The sequence below is a fragment of the Nannospalax galili genome, unplaced genomic scaffold (genome assembly GCF_000622305.1).
Source record: "Nannospalax galili isolate Female #2095 unplaced genomic scaffold, S.galili_v1.0 scaffold54, whole genome shotgun sequence".
In the NCBI taxonomy this organism is placed as follows: Eukaryota; Metazoa; Chordata; class Mammalia; order Rodentia; family Spalacidae; genus Nannospalax; species Nannospalax galili.
Window position 1 is genome coordinate 6,023,150 of NW_008341028.1, and position 23,302 is coordinate 6,046,451.

Genomic DNA, 23,302 nt, shown 5'->3' on the forward strand with positions numbered 1-23,302 from the left:
TTCATTGGAGCTGGTGAGATAGCTCAGTGGGGAGGGGTGCCTGCTACCAAGTCTGACAACCTGAGCTTGATCCCTTGGACCCATATGGTGTTGAAAGGAAAAATACCCACAAGTTGTCTTCTGACCTCCACACACATACTGTAGCACATATACAATTAAAAGAAAACTATATTCACTAGACATATAGATACAATTCATTCTGCAGATAACCAATGCAAATCACTCAACTTACCTATGCATTCTCCAGGCATTTTATCAGCACTGTTGTTATTTGCACCACTGAGGCGAACTATACTGGAAGAACTTTGATAATTGAGTGTGGGAAGGCAATCTGTGCTTCCTTTTGTACTCTCATTCTCTGACACTATAAAGATGAAAATGAAAATGTTAATTGAGTGCAACTCATACATATTGTGGGAGGTAAAGAGACGCTTTTAGTCTTACATAGTTTGAACTGAAAATTGGTGAAAAGAATATACTAAATATTTCTCCACATATTTGTCAACAAAGGAGTCATTCCACTTAAAGGCTTTCAAATGTGGATTAAGTTAATATTGTTCATGCATTAGGCCATACACAAATTTTATATTTCCTCTTTGATTGTGAAGAACAGATTTTGAAGTGGGAAGAAAAAGGGAAAACATAAGTCACAATTCACTAACATACATTAAATACATTAAAGGAATTAAATCTCAGACAGAGTTCTATTTAAAAAAAAATCCTTGCTGGACGTGGTGGCCCACGCCTTTAGTCTCAGCACTTGGGAGGCAGAGGCAGGTGGATGGATCTCTGTGAGTTCAAAGCCAGTCTACAAAGTGAGTTCCAGGACAGCTGGGGCTACAGGGAGACCCTGTCTCAAAAAGACCAAAAAAAAAAAAAAACACCCCAAAAAAAAAAAAAACAACTTTAGTCCCAGCACTTGGGAGGCAGGTGGATCTCTGTGAGTTCAAAGCCAGTCTACAAAGTGAGTTCCAGGACAGCTGGGGCTACAGGGAGACCCTGTCTCAAAAAGACCAAAAAAAAAAAAAAACACCCCAAAAAAAAAAAAAACAACTTTAGTCCCAGCACTTGGGAGGCAGGTGGATCTCTGTGAGTTCAAAGCCAGTCTACAAAGTGAGTTCCAGGACAGCTGGGGCTACAGGGAGACCCTGTCTCAAAAAGACAAAAAAACCAAACACCGCCCCCACAAATTTTCTATTATAAGTATTTTGTGAGTTAAATAATATTCACTTTAACAGTATTTGATTGAAGAGTGTTTTACCACTGAGACTATATACTTCATACAAAAAGCATTTATATGAAAATATTAGGTGGCAAAGAGGGCTTATAATGAGAAAAAAGATACTTATAATGGGAAAATAAAAAGCAAAATTAGTGCTTTTATATTTAAAGTCACTTGTGTTTTTCATGAATGTAAGTTCACAATTTTATACAATATCAACTTATCAATACCTACAGGAACTAGAATCACTCCCTTTTTTATCTTTTTCTTCTTGAATGTTTTCAGTAGCTATACCCACTCTTTTAACTTCATCCTTAGATAATGAATTATATCCAAGGTCAGACTGGCCACCTGAGCAAAAAAAGAAACAAACTCTGTTGCTTATCATAAATTTTTTTTCCTTTCTTTATTATTTTTATTTTATATCTATGAGTGTATTGCCTGCATGTGTGTAAGTTCACCTGTGTTGCATAATGCCCGTGGAGTCAGAAGAGAGTGTTGGATTCCCTGGAACTGGAGTTATGTACGGTTGTTAGCCACCATGTGGGTGCTGGGAATCGAACCCCAGTTCTCTGTAAGAGAAGCTAGTGCTCTTAACCTGTTAAGCCATCTCTCCAGCCTCCTATCATAAATTTCTTTAGTGAAAGCAATTGTGATTAGGAACAATTTTGTTTGGATTTACTAACAGACTTTTTCAAAACTTCCCATCAACAGCATTACTGTTGGTTACCCATCATCTACTCCATTAATATAAGACACAATCTCAAAATAATTTAGTTTTGGCTCCATATTGCAGTCAAGTACTTATATACATTTACACTATTATGTGGGCATCAAAACACAAACTAGATAATCTTTTTTTTTTTAATAGGGTCTCCCTAGATGGAACTCATTATGTAGACCAGGCTGGCTTTGATCTCACAGAAATCCTGCCTCTGCCTCCTGAGTGCTGGGATTAAAGGCATGTACCACCATGCCCGGCAAACTAGATATTCTTCACACAAGTCCATCTCCTGGTTAAAGTCTTAGTTTTTTTTTTTTTTTGGTGAAATATGATCTACGTAGACCTGTTGGCTGAACTCACAGAAATCCACCTGCCTCTGCTTCCTGAGTACTGAAGAAAATTTATAGGAAATTCGTAACAGAACATGCACACATAGACCACTGGAGCTAAATCTCTAACAACTTTGTCACAAAGTCAGATTCCTTTAACTAATTTTCTCAAAATCCAAGTGAATAATTATAGAACTGCATTACTATTAAGAAAAGCAAAAGTGGAGCTGGAGAGATGGCTCAGCAGTTAAGAGCACTGACCACTCTTCCAAAGGATCCAAGTTCAGTTTCCAGTACCTACATGGTGGCTAACAACTGTCCGTAACTCCAGTTTCAAGGGATCTGATACCTTCTGGCTTCCACAGGCATTGCATGCACAAGTGTATTTATATATGTGCAAGCACAATACTCATTCACATAAAATAAAAATAAATCAAAAAATTAAAAAAAGAAAAGTAAAAGTTGGGGCTGAATAGATAGCTCAATGGTTAAGAGCACTAGCTCTTGCAGAGAACTTGAGTTTGGATCTTAGCACCCATGTTGGGTGGCTCAAAATTGCCTGTAACTCCAGTGTTAGGGGATATGATGTCTTCTTCTGACCTCTGAGGACACCTCATGAGGGCACACTCATGGCATCCACTCAGATAGACACATAAATAAAAATAATAAAAAAGAAACGTTACATTGGTGATAGAAAACTTCTAACACATTCTTTTATTAAAGAGGTTCTGTATCAGTTTTAGCAAATTTTTTTCATCAGATTAGCATCAAAAGATAGGATTCTAAATCACAGGAGATGTGTGATTTTAAATGATGTACTTTTTTTTGTTTGAACCTCCAGTTCCCAGATTTATAAAATTAAGGTTATCATGATTATGACTAAAAATAAAAGTTTTATACACTTGTGAAGAATTCTAAAGAGGTATACTGAATATCACTAGGTATTTACTATTAATATCTTTATTATAATTTTGAGCATGCATTTTTTTTGCCTAATGAAACTTTCAGGTCTTGTTGCCAAAGAAACCACAAATAGAAGAAATTTAAGATACTATTTTTAGGTTCCATACTATTTTCAGACAGCCTTTTTTAAAATCCATAATTAAAAAAAATAAAAGATTGCTTCATTTTAAGGAGATAAGGTCTAAGGACAACTTCAATAACTGATTAAATTCACAATGCATTATCAAAAAATAAAACCAGCTAAGGAAGAATTGGTGTACAACATTTCAACACAGCTTATATTTATTAATCTTAAAAGTTGGCATAATTGGGAGTGAAGATGGGGGAGAAGGTCTGAATATGATCAAAATACATTGTATGACAGTCTCAGAAAAAAATCATAAAAATGAAAAAAAATTTTTTTGGTCTTTTTGAGACAGGGTCTCCTTGTAGCCCCAGCTGTCCTGGAACTCACTATGTAGACCAGGCTGGCCTTGTTAGCATAAGGCCAGGCATAGTGGTGCATGCCTTTCATCCCAGCACAGAAGGCAGAAGCAGGTGGATCTTTGTGAGTTTGGGGCCATCCTTTTCTATATAACATGTTCCAGGCCAGCTGGGGCGATATAAGACACTATCTCAATAAGATAAAAAAAAAAGTCAGTATAAAATGAAACAGACCAAAACAATGTTGCCATTTGCAGAGGTAAGTATCCTTCATGGCTTTTTAAATTTTTTTAAAAAGGGTTATTTTTATTTTTAATTATGTGTACTAGTGTCTATCTGAGTGGGGGTATGTGCACATCATTGCAGGTACCTGGAGAGGCCTGAAGAGGACACTGGATCTCTTAGAGCTGGAGTTATAGGTGGCTGTGAGCCGTGTTACACAGGTGCAGAGAACCAAAATTAGGTCCTCTGGAAAGGCAGTACTTACTTTTAACTGTTAAATCGTCCCTCCAGCTCCCCTCCCATTCATGTTTTACAATAATGCCTCAGGTTTTAAAGCTTCTGCCCATTAAGAGTTCATGCTTATACTATTTTAAAAAGTCATGTGTAATTTAAAAAATAATTTAGTTGGAATTATGTAAGTAATTTAAGTGTATCGCTTTTAAATGTACACATCTTTTTTTGAGTTTTTAAAAAAAATCTTATTTATTATTTTATTTTATGTGTATACGTGTACTGCCTGCATGTAGGTAAGTGCACCCGTGTCGTGCAATGCCTGTGGAGGTCAGAAGAGGCTGTCGGATCCTCTGGGACTGGAGTTACAGATAGTTTTTAGCTGCCATGTGGGTGCTGGGATTCAAACCCCAGTCTTCTGCAAGAACAATCAGTGTTCTTAGCTGCTAAGCCATCTCTCCAGCCCCATGTACACATCTTTTAAAAATATTTATTTATTTGTGGGTGGGTGTGTGTGCAAAGACATGCCATGGCACATATGTGGAGGTCAGAGGACAACTTGGGGGAGTCAGTTCTCTCTTTCCACAATATGTGTCCCAGGAATCAAAGGCTTGGCTGGAATTGTCTTTACCCACTGAGCCATCACACCAGTAAGGCTTATGTACAAATCTTATATTTCAATGAAAAAATACCTATTCAGTGCTAGAATGCTAGTATTTTTGCATTTAAATTATAACAAAGTTTGACTCAAAAGATGTAAAACAATAATATAGTACAGAGTTCTCGGTGGTACCTTTACCCAGTTTCTCCTGATGATACCCTATATGGTCATAGTATAATGTTAAAAACAGGAAATTGACAATGGGATAATACCATTAACTCAGAAACAGAGATATGTTTGTTTAAAAATGCTAATAAAAATTTCATAATTATGAAGAATTTATCCAAGAAAATGACATGATAAGGGGTTTGGAGTATAGCTTAGTGGCAGAGCCCTTGCCTAGCATATGTGGATTTGATCTCTAGCACTGGGGGTGGGGGAAGGAGAAAAAAATATGGTGAAAAGATCTGCGGCTATTTGGAGTTAATTGGATTATCATGGAATAAATGCTTGAATTAAATACTTCATAACCTCTCAAACACATAATGAATAAAGTTGAATATAGCTATTAAATCAATGTCAAACCAAGTGCCTAATAGAAATCAATCAATGTCAAACCAAGTGCCTAATAGAAATCAATCAATGTCAAACCAAGTGCCGAAGACAAAAATTAAAAGATAAAAATTTCATAATTATGAAGAATTTATCCAAGAAAATGACATGATAAGGGGTTTGGAGTATAGCTTAGTGGCAGAGCCCTTGCCTAGCATATGTGGATTTGATCTCTAGCACTGGGGGTGGGGGAAGGAGAAAAAAATATGGTGAAAAGATCTGCGGCTATTTGGAGTTAATTGGATTATCATGGAATAAATGCTTGAATTAAATACTTCATAACCTCTCAAACACATAATGAATAAAGTTGAATATAGCTATTAAATCAATGTCAAACCAAGTGCCTAATAGAAATCAATCAATGTCAAACCAAGTGCCTAATAGAAATCAAAAAGTGACAAGCACATCACTGAAGACAAAAATTAAAAGATACAGGCTAGCAATTCTAATTTTCAAAACATACTATAATAAATGTATACATAAGCATACACAAACCTGTACTAGCTCTATCATCAGTAGCATATACTTTGATTAAACCCGTATTAAAAGGTGCCTGCTCCACAGAGTGTATCTCATGACCACTATCCATGCTGCCATGACTAACAGCATCCAGGTCACTGCCACCTGCTTAAGAACAGAATTTACAGCATTTTATACTCAAGGAGGTACCAGAATGACACATTAGAGTTTGTGTCATAATAATCTAATAATAACTAATAATCTAATAATAATCTAATGTAACAAATGCATGGTATGCCACACACTCAGCAAAGTCTAACTACAACAACGAACCTACTATGAATTATTAATGAACAAAACAAAATCACCAAAATCACCAAACTGATAATCTACAGTTGAAAAAAGGAGAAATATGATGTCTTTTTTTTTAATGGCAAGAGTACTCTAATATAGGCTGAATTTCCTTAGTCTGTAAACTTGAAATCTAAGCACCAACATGACGCAAGTGGAAAATTCCACAATTGACCTTATGTGATATATCATAGTCAAGACACAGGCACAGTAAAAATATTATATAAAGTTACTTTAAGGCCATGTGTGTAAAGTATATATGAAACCTGAATGACTTGGATCCCACTCCCATGTATTTCATTACATACAAGCAAACATTCCAAAATCGAAAAACATTTCCAGACCAAAAACATTCCTGGTACCAAAGCATTGCTGATAACAGGATAGTCAACTTTTATTAAAAATTTCCAACTGGCAATAAAATTTGGAAAACATTCAATATTTTTAAAGTCTTTAAAAAATTTCAAAAATATAAAATATAATAAATTAATTTTGAAAAAGAGTAAAACATATGCATACTTTAAAATTTTTTAATTACCGGGGCTGGAGAGATGGCTCAGCGGTTAAGAGCACTCACTGACTGCGCTTGCAGAGGACCCAGGTTTGATTCCCAGCACCCACACGGTGGCTATGAACCATCCTTAACTCCAGATCCAGGGGAATTCGAAGCCCTCTTCCGACCTCCGCCGGCATTGCACAACATGGGTGCACCTCACATACATGCAGGTAATACACTCGTACACATAAAAATAATAAATAAAATATTTAAAAAATTTTAATTACCTGAGACAGTTGTCTGTGATAACTGTGTATGTTTCTTTAAAGCTCTTTTGAACTGTGCTACTCCTAAAACAACATTTCTTACTTTTGTCCAAAGAAAATAGCCACTGCGACTTCTTGAAGGCCAAGTACTTTCCAAAACAGCCTATCCAGTCAACAAAATAAAAAAATAAAATATTGTTATAAATGAATATAAACTGGCTTCAGAATCAAACTAAAGAGTTACAAAGGAGATTGTCTAATACAATGGAAAACAAAAATATTCTTACTTAATTTACAAAATAAATTCTGAATACTCTAAAACAAATGTCAAATAGCCCCTGCATTGACAATTTTGGCACTGAATTAATGTGCAATGACAAAAACAGTATTCTTTCTTCATTAAATCAAAATAACTACCTTATTGTAATACCCATAAGTGATCGCATTGGGGTCAATACCAGCTTTCTGCATTTCAAAAAGCACTCGGACTGCAAGCACAGGCTGGTCATACTGTCCACAGAGCTGCATGAGAATGCGGTAGCACACCTGCAATACAAGTTGAGACATGTACAGAAACATACTTATATACATAAATCTGAAGTAAAACAACATTTTGGAACATATATATCACCTCATCAGGTGGATCCATCTTCTTCAGCTGCATTTTTTTAAGCACATCATATGCTGTTTTCAGAGCCCTGACTTTGGAATGACAAACTTTTACATAAGCTGGGAGACAAATAAACCACAATCCATAACAGTGACGCAGTAGACACCTAGACCACATTTGAGGGATAGAAGAATATCTCTTCGCAATTTTATGGGCTGATTTAATTTCCTAGAAAAAAATTCCAGTATCTCATTAATACATGTACACATTTAGGCATCCTTAGTTAAATGAATAGTGAACACAGCAAAGTCACATGCTTTTGTAATATTTCCTTAACAAAACCTGTCTATAATTAATATATTTTCAAATCTCCTCTTAAATCTGTATTGTACACTATGTAAAATAAAGTTCTAGGACAAGGTAACTTGGTTAATTTCCTGAAATCAAATTACTACAAACTATCTTCAGAGTGCATAAAGAACATAATCATCTAGTAAAGATTACATTTGGGACAGTAAAGTTTATTAAGAGAGGATGAATATAGAATTTATTTATTTTCTTCTGAGGTAGGGTCTCTCTGTAGCCCCAGTTGGCCTGGAACTCACTATGTAGACCAGGCTGACCTCGATTTCATAGAGATCCATCCGACTCTGCCTCCCAAATGCCGGGATTAAAGGTGTGTGCTACAATGCCTGGCCTCATATTTACTTCTTGTTCTAGTATTTGATTACAGGAGGAACAGAAAGCTTTCAAAGCACCTGTTTTGTTCTTCTGAACATGGGAGAAGGGCTACTAGGACTACTTGATTTCAAAGGCAATTTGTTCTTTTGTACTTGTAGAAATCCTTCAGGCCTCTCAAATAAATTGTTCCTAAGAACTGGAAATCCATTATAGCTGTTTCAGAAAAGAAGAAAAAAAATTCAATCATAGATGGTTACTAGCTAAAAGAATTATGATCAAATAACTCCTTAACCCAGAATTTATCTTTATCACATTATGATACATACTCAACAAATATTTCTGCTAATGTTACTTTTCTTACTTTAATATTTAGATATGTAATAATCAAATACAGACTCAATCTGGGAGTAAAAGGGGAAATACATTTAAATGAACTTGACATCAAATTCCAAAGCAACTCCAGCAAACTTTCAGAAATTAGTATTTATGTAAATACATAGCAAATACATTAGTAAATGTCACTGTTGGTAAAGTGGTAAAGGGTCCAATAAAACAATACTCTTTTGTCCCCCACCCCCCATGCCGGAGCTGAGGATCAAACCCAGGGCCTTGCGCTTGCTAGGCAAATGCTCTACCACTGAGCTAAATCCCCAACCCCAAAACAATACTCTTTTAAACAAGACAGCCACTGATACTGTTGCTTGGATTGAGATAATTATTCTTCCTCTCAAAAAGATGTAAACACCCAGCACTCAGGAGGCAGAGGCAGATGGATCTCTGTGAGTTCAAGGCCAGTCTGGTCTACGTAGTGAGTTCCAGGATAGCTGGGGCTACAGGGAGACCCTGTCTCAAAAATACCAAAAAAAAAAAAAAAAAAAAAAAAAAAAAAAAAAGTTGTAAATAACTGGCAGTGTAACATCAGCATACCAGGCCTGTCTCACTTATCTTGATTGTCTTATCAGGTTAGCTAGTGGGTTTAGGACCTCATTCAAGAGAAAGAAAAGCAAACTGTGATTCAATGAATTATAAATATGAAATAATTCTAGAATCTTTAAAGTATTGGTGGAGAATAAAAAAATTAAAATCTGAAAGGAAATGCAATTTTAGGTAAAAACAAATGTATAGTACCCAAAACTAAATAATAAATCTACCTCTATCAAAGTTTTTATTTTGCTATACTCAGAACTTTTCTGCCTTCCCCACTAGACTTGACTGCAGGGGGAATGTATCAGTTAAGACTATACATCAAGCACACAGCAGTCTCCTGTAAATCTCCTAAATTAACAACATTCAATTTTAATAATTCTGAAATTTCATGTCTTAAAAATTCACTGAAAAATGAATAGTTCAAAATTTATATCATACAAATTAAGGCCAGATATTGACTTTAAATTACATTCACAATTTTTTGTAAGTCAGTTACATTAATCAATGCATATACAAAATAAAGAGGGTAGAAGTGAGGAAATCAGCTTTAGTGAGAAGCAAAAATCAAAATTCTATAATAAAAGTGCTACATGTGAATGTGTGTGGTCTAATAATTTATTATTGATGAGACTACTTGTATAGATATAATTAGAGAGCTGTCCAAGCCTATTTTATACAAAATTATAATTTTTTCCTGTTTATGCCTCAAAACTTAATAATGGATGTGGGATAAGCTTGCTTACCACCTAAAAATTAGGGATCTGTAAAGTTTGGATTTTGAAAATACCACAGTCCTTAGAAAGCTACGTCACAGATGATGGATTGCTTCTCTCTCAATCTCAAACATTCTGCTTCTTGAATACCTGTACTGTAAAGGGGGTTCTTCACCATTGGGTAGATGGGGGATCTCAGGTGGTGTTACAAAAACAGTATGTTCACTTTTGAAAGATTCATCCAGTTCTATAAGTCGCACTTCACCACTTTTGTCCATATCCACCTGAAGGAGTTTGAAAAACAACAGTTTAGAAAGCCACATCAGTTAGGCAACTGTTAATCTATATGGTAATAGTTAATTAAATAAATCATTTGCAAAAATGGATCCTAAAGTTCTATTTTTACAAAAGTGCCTTAACTTGCTAAGCCATCTTGCAGACCCTATTTCTAATTTTTAAAAATTTATTATTTATTTTACCTTTGTGAAGACAGGGTCTCACTATGTAGCCTCGCTGGCCTGGATCTCAGTAGGTACCAGGCTGGCCTCCAACTCCACCTGCTTCTGTCTCCTGAATGCTAGGATTAAAACTGTATCCCACCATGCCCAACTCCCTATTCCTAATTTTTTAAAGAGGGTGATTATGTATGGTATGATATATTTGTACATGTTCTCTTTTTTCCTCTCAAACACACACATACACATCATCATCATGTTAACTATGGGTGATAGCATCATTAGCAATTAATTCATATTATTCTTTATTTTTTTACTTCCAATTAAGATAATGAGTATGCATTAGTGTTACTTGATTTTTTTAAAAAGACAAAGTAAATATTCAGAATAAAAATGTAAACAAAGGAGAATACATTATTGCTGGAACCACCACTTATTTCCATCCTACTGAAGGATATTTAAAAGCCTCTTGGTATAAAAGAAGCTTCCTTTCTTATTTTAGTATGTCAAAAAGACTTTCAGGCAGCCATGTGCAGGCCTTTCCTCCTGGTAACACTGCTAGAACTGCCTGCTTTTTTGTATTAGATAAGTCTAATTTGTCCTTTTCCTTCTTTGTTTTTCTTTCAGATACCAGCCCAAATCCTAAGGATGCTTTTCCCAGCACACTGGACTTTCTCACTTTCTCTGACTCCCCCTTTCCCCTTCTGCCATGCAGCTTGTCACCCTTCCTTGCTGAACATGCCAGACCCTAACTCAAATGGCATGACTGTCTTTCTTCCTCTTATCCATCTCCTTCTTCCCAGCAGCTGCCAAGATTTATAGCTTGCCTGTTCTATTGTTTTTCTCTCAAACTCTTAATAAAATTGTTCCTTGAGCTTCCTTCTGGGGAAAGAAATATTTTTATATGGGGTCACTAGCAATGACATAATAAATAGAATAGCACCTTGCACACTGTTGGCAGGGGCTCTACCCCTAAGCTACATACCCGGTCTGGTACAGTCATTTTTAGAAAGCAAGATATGTTCAAACATTTCCACCATTCTTTTTTATGAAAATAACATACTATGAAAAAACATCTATAAGCACTAAATATGTTTTTGTAGGTTTGCAATAGTAACTAACTAGAAGTAATGTATATGTCAAAGAATAGATAAGTAAAGGGCAGTAAATTCACTGGATGAAATATAGTCACTGAAGGTTAAAACAAACAATTGTGTAGACTTCTGCTTGAACAACACAAAGACAATGCAGTAGTTTGCCTTCAGTACTTCTTAAAATCTCATCAAAATGACAGTAAGGAGGCTAGAAAGAAAAAAAAAAAACCTCCAAAGACAAAATTTTACTGAAAGAGGGGTGGGGGACAACAGCAGAGCTAGAGTTCAAAACATTTCAGAAGCTGCAAAATAAACTGATGCGACTTGTGAAAACCCCACAGCACTGATTTGGCATTGGGAAAAGGAAGCTGGAGGATGGCCAAAATGCAAGCTGTTTTGCTCTGTTGTGCTTCAGATAGGACAAGAATAAAAAGTGCTATATGGGGGCTAGGGAGATAGCTCAGTGGGTAAAGTGCTTGCCACAAAAGCAAGAGGACCTGAGTTCATATCCTTAGCACCCACATAAAACCTGGGTGAGGTGTAATGCATCTGTAAAACCTAGTGCTGGGTATGTGGAAACAGGAGGATCCCAGGGCTGCTAGAGGTCAGTCAGTCTAGCCAATCAGTTGAGCATCAGGTTCAGTGAGAGACCCTGTTTCAAAAAACAAGGTAGAGAGTAATAAAGGCACCCAACTTCAACCTCTGGCCTCCACATGCACCCACACATACACATATACAAACATACATATACACTGTACATGCACATGTGCTACATAGCTTTGAAGTTGGGAATAAAGTGAGATTGAAACAGGTGGATTAGTACCCTCATTTAAGGACTCCCAGATCCATATGAACAAGCCAAGAGTTAAAACATTAGCTTTCACCAATGCTGGCAGAGTACTAGGACTTTTTTGGTTTTTGTTTACTTGTTTTTTCCTGGGTGAACCAAAGGGACTTTACATTTAAAAACACTAAGGGAGATGAGGGAGGTTACTGAAAACAAGTAAAGTAAGCAAACATCTACATGCTACAATAAGGAGAAACCCTTTCCCATTCAGCTGTGAGAACAGAGGCAGTTAGGCTTATGATCCCAGGTTAGAGACTACATTATACTAATTGTGGAAATAATCTGCCTAAAAGAAAATAATTACAGGGACTTAAGAGATGGCTCAATGGGTAAAGTGCTTGCTGTGCATGAAGACCTGAGTTTGGAATCCCAGCCCCCATGTTAAAAAAAATGGCGATGGCAGTGCACGTCTCTGATCCCAGTTGGGGGAGGGGTGGAGACAGGTGGATCTTGAGGTCTTCTGGGCAGCCAGCCTAGTTGAAATGGCAAGCTCTAGGTTCAATGAGAAACTTTGCCTCAAAAATTAAAGTGGAGAAGTGACTGAGGAAGAAATCCAACACCAACTTCTGGCCTCCACACATACCCACATGGGTAAGTGTACTCACACATACACACACATATACCACCTCCCCCTCAAAAGAAAATAATTACAGACAATGATAAAACATGGAGTCAAATGAAATAGTTAGGCTCTCTTTTTGTTATCAACCCACACTTATAGAAATGCAATAAAAATATCAGTCAAAAGAAGGCAAAAGGCACAAGGAAAATTAATAACTTAAAAACAAAATAAACAAATATAAAAAGGCACTCATAAGAAGAGAGAGAATGCAGGGAGGAGAAACCTTTAAAATAACTAGGAAAGTAACCCTACATCCATGAAGTAAGAACAAGATGCTTTATTAAAAAAAGAAACATTTGGTGAATTGTAAGGAAATGGCAAATACGATACCAGAAATAGAAGGACTAGAAGATAAAATTCTCAAAAATATAAAGACAGAGGCTGGGCATGGTGGTACACGCCTTTAATCCCAGCACTTGGGAGGAAGAGGTGGGTGGATCTCTGTGAGTTTGAGGCCAGCCTGGTCTACATAGCGAGTTCCAGGCCAGCTGGGGCTGGCTACAAGGAGACCCTGTCTCAAAAAGACCAAAAAAAAAATTATATATATCTATATATACAGAGAGAAAATGAGGTGAAAAAAGAAAATAGGAGGATCAAGCTAAAAAAGTCAATATTCAAATTCATATTTCAGGAAAAAAGAGAACAGGGGAGAAAAGGAAAAAATTTAAATGCAAGAAAAATTTCTAAACTGAAGGAAATGAAACCACAAATTAAAAGAACCTACACATGTCCAATTTGTTGAATAAAAAGGACCTTTGCAAGGCAGAGAAAGAGAGAGAGAGAGAGAGAAAGAGAGAGAGAGACAGAGAGAGACAGAGAGAAATCAGAGAAGTCTAGAGACAAAGGTGATGATAGACTTCTTGGCAACATCTTACTGGAGGTAAAAGACAATACACGATACAGCAGTGAATTTCTTTCTTTCCTTCTTTCCTTCTTTCCTTCTTTCCTTCTTTCCTTCTTTTTCCTTCCTTCCTTCCTTCCTTCCTTCCTTCCTTCCTTCCTTCCTTCCTTCCTTTTCGGTCTTTTTGAGACAGGGTCTCCCTGTAGTCACCTTTGGCCTGGAACTTATTATGGAGACTAGTCTGGCCTCAATCTCACAGAGATCCACCCACCTCTGCCTCTGAGTGCAGGGACTAAAAGTGTGCGCTACCACACCTGTCTGAATTTCAAATTTTAATCCAACCAAATTAGCAATCGAGTAGTAGCAGGGAGGAAATTTTCAGATAGGCAGGGTATCAAAAACTGTATGCCTCTATGAACTCTTTCTCACTAAGTTACTGGAAGATGTGCTTCACTATAACAAGGAAATACATCAAGAAAGTAGTCACTGAAGCCAGAAAACAGGGCATTCAATTCTAGAGTGGTTAATGTAATTACCAAGGTGATAGAGGAGGACATATGATAGAATAGAAAGTTCCAATGAGAATTTTAAAAATCAAATGGATAACCTGATGTATTGGAAAGTGTTTTGTTTTGCATAAGGGTTTTGAGATGAATTAGTAACAAACGCAAGACAAAACTAGATTTCAGGGAAAGCAAAATACTAAAATCCTGTATTTCTTAGTGTAAAGTCAAATATAATTTAAAACTTTGCCCTATAGATTCAACTCCCTTGGTAAAAAGACATTTCCCTTTAATTGCACATAAAATTTTGCATTGTAAATATAGCAATGTCACAAAGCCTATGTTTATTGTTTTAACAACTCTCTCTTTTTGAAAGTACAGTGACATCTGTCTCTAGTGAGAGAAAAAGAAATCCAACACCCACAGCAGGATAAAATTAAAATAATTTTCATATCCTCTTTATATTATTCCATGACATTAATATGCTCAGAAAACAGTACAAAGAGATGCCTGACAAAGAAAAATACCTCAGCAGACTATTTGTTACACAAAACTGCCCTTACTTAGTTAAGTACCATCCTACAGGAACAGATTGCAAGGATTTAAAATATAATCATATGAAGAAGCAGCACACATGGTTCCTAAATTAATCATAAATGAAGCACAAATAATTCTCATATATTGTTTTTCTCATTTCTATTCAGCATTACTCATTTTAGATTTCAACATTCAGTCAAATGTTTTCAGTTTGGATATGCTAAAATCAAAAGAAGAAAATGTCTAATTTCTGTCCAATCATAGGCATGGACTAGTGGAGAGTTAATAAGCATCTAATTTTATTTATTTTTCATAGCTAAACTGCTAGAGGCTAGAGGGTTTGTTCACTTAGAAAATGATTTCAGTCATTCAACTAAAGAACAACCTCCGCATAAATGACTATTCTTAAAGTGCACTGACATCCTGAAAACATTTGCAGATTAAAAGTATTTATAGGGCCAGGCATGGTGTTGCATTCCTTTAATCCTCGCACTAGGGAAGCACAGGCAGGTGGATCTCTGTGAGATCTGAGGCCAGCCTGGTCTACATAACATGTTCCAGGCCAGTTGGGGCTATAGGGAGATCCTGTCTCAAAAAAAAAAGTATATACTGAATTTTGGTTCTTAGTGTTCTTATTGGGGTAATAAAGTATGAAAGGCAGTAACACACTGCACTTATATTTCAGGGGGTTCTGCTTCATAATACTAGAGACACAATTAGCTTCTGTTAAATTGTTAAAGTTTATTAAAATATACACTAGATACTTTACTTTCTCTAATAAGTGTGTTCCTTGAATTATAGAAAACAAACAAACAAACAAACAAACATAAGTAACTTCACTTTAGTGTACTAATTCTCAGGATATTTGTTTTTGTCACATTTAGGGACTGAACCAAGGGTCTTGATCAATGCTAGGTAAATGTTGTACAACTGAGCCATATTCCTAGCCTAATTCTCAGTTTTGTTTTTCTGACTAGTCATTAAAATCTTTAAGTATAATGTTAGTCCAGTGTACGTATATAAGTGATCTTTCATTGAATCTAGAAAGTTATATCTAGAAATACCGTTATACATTAATTGATTTTATTTTTTGAGACATCTTGGAATTTGTATTTTAAAAGGAATTGTTCAAGTCATCTACTGCATTGACTCCTATCATATAAATATCAGGTGACCTATAGAAAATGCTAGACAATCTAATGTATTATCAGAATTAAGAGATTCTCTTTAGGACATGATATCCTAGGGACTGAGTGAAATTTAAGTCTTGTATGTCTTACAATGTGAATTGGTATTTCATTAAACCAGACAACACTACAGTATAAGTTTAACTGAAGCAAGACTTGTGGATAAAATGCATTAATGAATCAAAAAGAAAACAATATTAATTGTTAATTGGAGTCCTACGAATAATTCAGTGTTCCTAGGTGGGTTAATAAACTTATTCACTAACACATGCTATTAGCTAAAACTTGGCTACTAATTTGGTCCCATATGATTCAATTAGCTTGGCACAGAAATAGCTTATACAAATGTATGCTATTGTTCACAAGGGAATCTCTGTGAGCACATACATTTGGCCAGTGAAAACTTGGCATCATATGGGAAAGGCATTCAAAGTTCATGATGCTAGTTGGAATCATATTTACATGCATGTGTATGAATGTGTGCACGCACATGTGTGAATGCATGCATGTGTGTGTATCTATGTGTGTATAACACCCACAATTATTCCTGTAACAAAAGGATATAGAGAAAAATTTAAAGATATACCTCCCTGCTTATTGCCAATATTTTGTTTTACAAGGCAAGCTTAGTGTGTTAAAATATTGAAAAATGGGGGGGAAGAGAACGGTTCAGTGGTCAAGAATGCTCACTGTTCTTGCAGAGAAACCAAGTTCAGTTCCAAGCATGCACATCAGGTGGCTCACAACAGCTTGTAAGTCCAGTACCAGGGGATCTGACACCTCTGGCTTCTGTAGTCACCCACACTAATGTTGACACACCCACACTCAGACACATACACATAATTAAAAAATAATAAAAATAAAAATTTTAAATATTGAAAAATAAAGTCTTGGTACAATGCTGCACTGACAGGTCTGAGAAAGTGCCTAGAACATTATCTCCTCTTTAAAATAGAGCTCAGCTGGGCGTGGTGGTGCACGCCTTTAATCCCAGCACTTGGGAGGCAGAGGCAGGCAGATTTCTGTGAGTTCAAGGCCAGCCTGGTCTACATAGTGAGTTCCAGGACAGCTGGGGCTACAGGGAGACCCTGACTCAAAAAGATAAAAAAAAATAGAGCTCAACTTAAAAAAAGGTAGCATTCTAAGAATCTATTTATAAATAAATTATTTAAAATAGAACATACAAACCTTCTGCTTGAACATAACCCTCTCTGGGGTAAGGAAAATGTTCTATATTTCTGAACCATTTCTATGGTTTCATAAAAATATACAATTGTCAAAAATTATCAAATTGTATACTTATTGGTTCACCAAGTTGGACGTTGGTGCAGTCGTTACTCTGGTCATGGCTTCCCTCGCTGGGTAAATACATGTATGCATGTTGATGTACGTATGTTGTGTCCCTCTCCCCCTGAGAAAGTCTCTTACACAACACTATTGTGAAACAGGGACCTGACAGAACCAAATATGAGCTGGGGATGAATGACTACATCGTCCTAGCAAAGCATACAACTGAGGCTAAACAAGCTGAGGGAGGAATGGCCATGGAGGAAATCCCAACATGGCTACCTTTCCCTATGTGGTATGAAGAGCATGCCTTCTTGCTATGTCAGTGGTTGCATGGCCCCTACAAGGGGTGCTAAGACATGCAACCAAGGTACAGTTCTCTACCCAGAGGGAAAGTTAGCAGGGGAAATCACAGAGGGGCTGTCTTCCTCCATGTTGTATGGTGTGGCATGCCTGCTTGATGAGTGCAGTCAACATGAGCATGGAGGCTCCCTGGGAATGGTTAAATGTTTAGAGCTAATTCTGCAATCCCTGGGAGTAATACTTATGGGACTAGAGTATTGGCAAGCTACCAAGGAGGTGGCCTGAACCCATGGTAGGAGAAAACTGACTCCTAAAAGTTGTCCTCTGACCCCCACACACATGCGTACACATCGACATACACTAGTAATAATACTAATAATAAATAAAAAATAATGAAAATATGCTCTGTGATTTCTAGCAGGTCACCAAAAACTCTCATTGTAAGCGGTCAATTATAATAATCAAATTATTTTATATTTTGTTAAAATCTACAAATAGAAACAAAAACATTTATAGTAGTCACATAGAATAAGTTAGGGCACTATAGACACACTGTTACTTACTTTATCTACACAATCATCAAAAAATGCCAGGCTTGCATCTTTATCACTGACAAAAGAACACTCCTCAATGAAGCGAATAAACATTTGCGTTTTGGTCATCATGTTATAGAATTTTTGATGTGATCGGTCCCGGCTTCTTAAGAAAGCTATTCAATAAAAATATACAATGTGAGAATAGATTTATAGATTCAGAAACTTTTGTTGCTAAAAGAAACTTGATCAACCATGTTATTTACGCCCTCATTTTCTCCATTACTTTGCAGAAACAAAACAAAACAAAACAAAACAAAACCAACTAAGGTCTCTGAGCAGGAGAATGACCTGACAAACAAGAAAGCAACAGGACAAGCCACAGGAAAGGAATGTAATACGGACAGCTCAAACTGTCATCTGAATTATCCCATTATCTTGAAGATTACATGTGAACTATCAAATTTCAATTCTTGCAATCACTACTTTTGTACAAATAGTTTGCATATTGTACATACATGTGTTCTCTGGTTCTTGTTCTCTTCTTGTATATAGATATATTATTTAAAGCTATAAACTAAATGTGTTAATTCTTATTACTTTTTTATTGCTGACATTCTTGACTATAAACTGAAAGTGGCCATGTCTCTTTTTTTCTATCTCTTCTGATTAGTAACATATATCCAATGCCTAGACTCTGGAGGCACTGCGCATATACTTACTAAGGGATTTTCTCTTTCAAATATTAAACACTATAAGAGAAAGTAAATATATATCATGACGTCAAATGCACTCTGTGGTTTTCTAACTTTTTTTTTTCTTTGCAGCAGAGACAGAAAGTACTATCTGTAAAGCAGACTGAAATAAAATAAATGAGGCTATTCAAGCCTGGAGTTACCCATCCCAGGGGTTCCTCTGCATCTTGTATACTGTCTGGCAGCCCTGAAAGCTGAAAGCATCAATATCTCAACACATATGTGACACAACATAGTGGAACACAACATGATTAGAAGGTTCTGTAGTTTTCAGAGTTTCTTCTATGAATCTTTCTAATAGGATTCCATTTAATGAATCAGGGAAAGAACTCATCCTATAGAAATGGATCAGCAGAGTTGGCACTCACTCACTTCTCAGAGTAGGCTAGGTATGTGCTTTGGTAAATATGAATTATTAACTCAAAGACCAATTGGAAAATCACAAATTTAAGCTTAATAATATGAAAGTTATAGAACCATATAATCACTCACCTTGAAGGGCAAAAAGAGAGGTTGCATCAGTTGCTGTCTCAGATGGGGCTTGTGTTATTGGCCTTAAATATGATCTATAACCTTTTAAAATAGAGGCCATGAAAAACAAAAATGCCTCTTGGATTTCCAAATCTATCATGTGCAACCTTTTTCCAGAATTAAAGTCATAATCATTCATTGCTAAGTCCATTAGTCCATCGTCTCTTGGTCTCTGCTGCACTGTGAAGAGATACAGTATTGATATTTTTGACAATCTCTCAAAAATAATGCTCAGACCAGTTTTAATGTTAATATGTTATATTTTCGAAAGAGTTATATGATCTCAACTCTTCACTTATATAACTTCTAATATGTAAAGCCACGCATGGTGGTGCATGCCTTTGATACCAGCACTCGTGAGGCAGAGGTAGATGGATCTCTGTGAGTTCAAGGCCAGCCTGGTCTACATAGTGAGTTCCAGGCCAGCTGGGGCTACAGGGAGACCCTGTCTCAAAAAGACCAAATAAACAACTTCTAATATGTAAACCTTAAGAAAACTTGCTCTTTCATTTTTAAGATTCTGTTGAATTATATTTTATCTAAGTTAAACAAAATTACTCCTGTAAACTAACAACCATAGCAACTGGACACTAGATAAAATGCAGTAGTCCTTTTCCTTCCATTTTTCTTAAAATATAAGTGCCTACAGGACAAACACATAAGGATAAAATAAAATAAAATAAAATAAAATAAAATAAAATAAAATAAAATGCTTCTTCCTAGGCAACTCTATGCTAAAGCCAACAGGCAGTAAAAGAGTAACTTGACAATAGTGAAAGAGTGCACTGCCTGATAAGAATGTGGTAAGAGGAGTAGAGCAGCACTTCTGCAGAACTCCTGCCAAAGATGCATGGCCTGAAGTTACATGTGGACTCCCAGACAAAATCACCTCAGGGACCATTTTACAATGTAAGTATAACTTTCAACAGTAACAAGAATATGAAGGAAGCTGGGAATGGTGATACATGTTTTTAATCCCAGCACTCAGGAGGCAGAGGCAGGTAGATCTATGAGATGAAGGCCAGCTCAGTGGGTAAAGTGCTTGTTGTATAAGAAACATGAGGGACTTAGGTTTGGATCCCAAGCACCTACATAAAAGCCAGGAATAGTGGTGTGCAACTGTAGGGAGGATGAGCAGAGACACAGGAGGATCCTAAAGGCTCACTGGAGCGCAATCTTCTTGGCAACACGATGCTTGAGGAAGATGCATGTCAACTTTTAGCCTCCACATGCAATTAAAAAAAAAAAGTAGGAGCCAGAGGTGACGTAGCACGCCTTTAATTCTAGCACTTGGAAGACAGAGACAGGCAGATCTCTGTGAGTTTAAGGTCAACCTGGTCTACACAGCAAGTTCCAGGCTAACCAAGGATAGATAATGAGACCCTGTCTCAGACAAGACAAAACAAAACAAAATGCAGGAAATCTTGCTCTTGGTATTCATGGCTGTATCTTCTGCTTTCTGTTCTTCTCTAAAGCTAAAAAGTCTACTTCACTGGTTTTAGTATTGCTACACTAGCTATTGGACTTCTTACTTTTCCAAAGAAGTATGAGGATTTTTAGAAAGCAAATTATCTAGGTAACAAAATTATCTATATAATTTATTTATTCCATAAGATAAAATCTTGTTATATTTTGTTTTAAAAAAATCCCAGGGATGGGGCTGGAGAGATGGCTCAGCAGTTAAGAACACTGGTTGTTCTTGCAGAAGACCTGGGTTTGAATCCCAGCACCCACATGGCAGCTAACAACTGTCCATAACTCCAGTTCCAGGGGATCTGACAGCCTCTTCTGTCCTCCGCGGGCACTGCATGACATGGGTGCACTTACCTACATGCAGGTAATACACGCATACACATAAAATAAAAATTAAAAAAATAATAAAAATCCCAATGTTTTGTGGAATTATCTAGTTGCTATCAAATTTACTTTATAACACTGTATTTTTTTCATTCCATTCCATTTTCAACTATATTGTAAGTACTTTGAGCCTTCATAGGTGTAGGCTACATCTTATGCTTACATTTCAGTAATAATTAAGTGATAGCTTTATATATTGCCACATCACCATTGTCCATATATTACATGATAAGTATTAAATTATATATTCTGAGTGGATCATTGTTATAACACTAAGATAATTCAAGATATAAAAGTTTAATTCTTAATAATTCTGGATCACTGTCAAGATATATTCTATATGGGAGTAACCAACTGGATTTAAGTAAGGCCTGCTTCACAAGATGGGGTTCATATCTGATATTGTTACTGGGATCAAGAACCTGTGGCTAAATAGGTCAAGACCACAGGAGAGCACCTACTACTATCATGCTGCTAAACACACATACTATTGAACTGACTCATAATAATTTATTTTTATACTCATAGATTAGTGCACATCTCATCTCTCACCAGAGAAAGTTCTTAGAACAGATAGAGATTAACACAGAGACCCACAACTAGTCAATATGCAGAGACTGTGGAGTGTTCAGTCCTAAATGGGACACTATATCGTACCCTCTCCTCCCAAGGCTCAAGGATCACTGCAGAAAGATTGTAAAAGCCAGATGTGGTACATGAATATAAGGAAGCTGTGTTGTCTGGACACCACAGGGGAGTTGCACATATAAACCCACAACACTTAAGAAAGCATGCATAAGACAAGCCAAACAGGGTCTAGCATGGATGAGGGAGGTGGGCAGGAAGCTCCAGTCCTAGCTGAGGATCTATTGGTAATTGATAGATGCGGAAAAAGGGAAAGTCAGTTTTTCTTACTGATATGATACCTGATGTGGACAAGACTCCAAGGGATGGACCCATACCCGAGAGTATTTAGGAAACACAGATAAGACTTGATAGGCCTTAAAAAAAGACAAATGGGGGTGAAGAGATGGATCAGTGGTTAAGAGCACTGGCTGCTCTTGCAGAGGACCTGCATTTGATTCCCAGCACCCACATGGTGGTTAATAACCATCTGTAACTCCAGTTCCAGAGGATCTGACACCCTCTTTTAACCGCTGCAGGCATTGCACAGGTGCACTTACACACATGCAGGCAATATACTCACACACATTTAAAAGAAAAAGACAAATGATAACAGAGGGCATGAAGTTGGGGGCGGGGAATAAGATCTCAGTGGAGAAGGGGTCTGGAGATATGTCAAAATACATTGTATGAAATCCTCAAATGAATAAAAATATTTTTTAAAGCTATAAAAAGACAGCTTTCCTTTGTGGTCAGGATAATGGATAATCAAAATAATAAATGTTCTTGGTAAGAACCTCAAAAAAACATATATTCTCACATAACCTTATTTTCCTAAAATATTTTATATTCTAAAATAAATTTTCATTTTTATTAATTTCTTTATCATTTTCATGTTTTAGAAAATGTCAAATGGTTTCAAGATAGACATTAGGAGCTACTGTGGGTAAAAGGTTATGAGCTAGCTCTTACTTCACTGACATCAGCAGCATTTTCTAATGTACTTTCAACTACTTGCCCTCGATTTCTAAAGCTTTCAATTCTACATATGAAAGAAAATATGCCAGTGGAAATCTTTATTTTTTCATGTCATTTCAGTAATGGTAAAATTCAAGAAAAGACCACTTTAAATGCCCTTTTTTGTTTTATTATTCTAAGATGGGTCCTATGAAATCTGTACATTGTAAAATACTTATTTACAAATCACTCATTCAGCTTCTAACAATTTTTCTTCATTTGCCTTAAAGATTGTAAAAATTCTTTAATTAATTAATTAACTAACTTTCTTTTGTCTTTTTGTGATAGGGTCCCCCTGTAGCTCCAGCTAGCCTGGAAATTGTTATGTAGATCAGGCTGGCCTTGAACTCACAAAGATCTGCCTACCTTTGCCTCCCAAGTGCTTTGATTAAAGACATGCACCACCATGCCTGGGTCAATTTACTTTTTTTATGAGACAGGGTCTTACTATGTAGACCTGACTAGCCTGAAACTCATTA

The 23,302-nt window shown here is 36.4% G+C and overlaps 1 protein-coding gene across 8 annotated transcripts in view; it reads right to left on the minus strand.

The window, feature by feature from the left end:
* The window catches only part of Dennd4a (DENN domain containing 4A), a 148,976-nt gene that overhangs the window by 55,852 nt on the left and 69,822 nt on the right, over positions 1-23,302 (minus strand). For 4 of the 8 annotated variants that reach the window (XM_029565000.1, XM_029564999.1, XM_008836325.3 and 1 more), the window contains 10 exons: positions 19,287-19,505; positions 18,070-18,215; positions 9,981-10,114; positions 8,268-8,403; positions 7,531-7,737; positions 7,317-7,445; positions 6,921-7,062; positions 5,823-5,954; positions 1,457-1,573; positions 233-364 (listed from right to left, as the gene is read on the minus strand). In XM_029565000.1, the coding sequence (XP_029420860.1) occupies positions 233-364; positions 1,457-1,573; positions 5,823-5,954; positions 6,921-7,062; positions 7,317-7,445; positions 7,531-7,737; positions 8,268-8,403; positions 9,981-10,114; positions 18,070-18,215; positions 19,287-19,505 (1,494 nt within the window). The remainder of the gene's footprint in view (positions 1-232; positions 365-1,456; positions 1,574-5,822; positions 5,955-6,920; positions 7,063-7,316; positions 7,446-7,530; positions 7,738-8,267; positions 8,404-9,980; positions 10,115-18,069; positions 18,216-19,286; positions 19,506-23,302) is intronic. The other 4 variants (XM_029565001.1, XM_029565002.1, XM_017798987.2 and 1 more) reach the window with 4 other exon arrangements.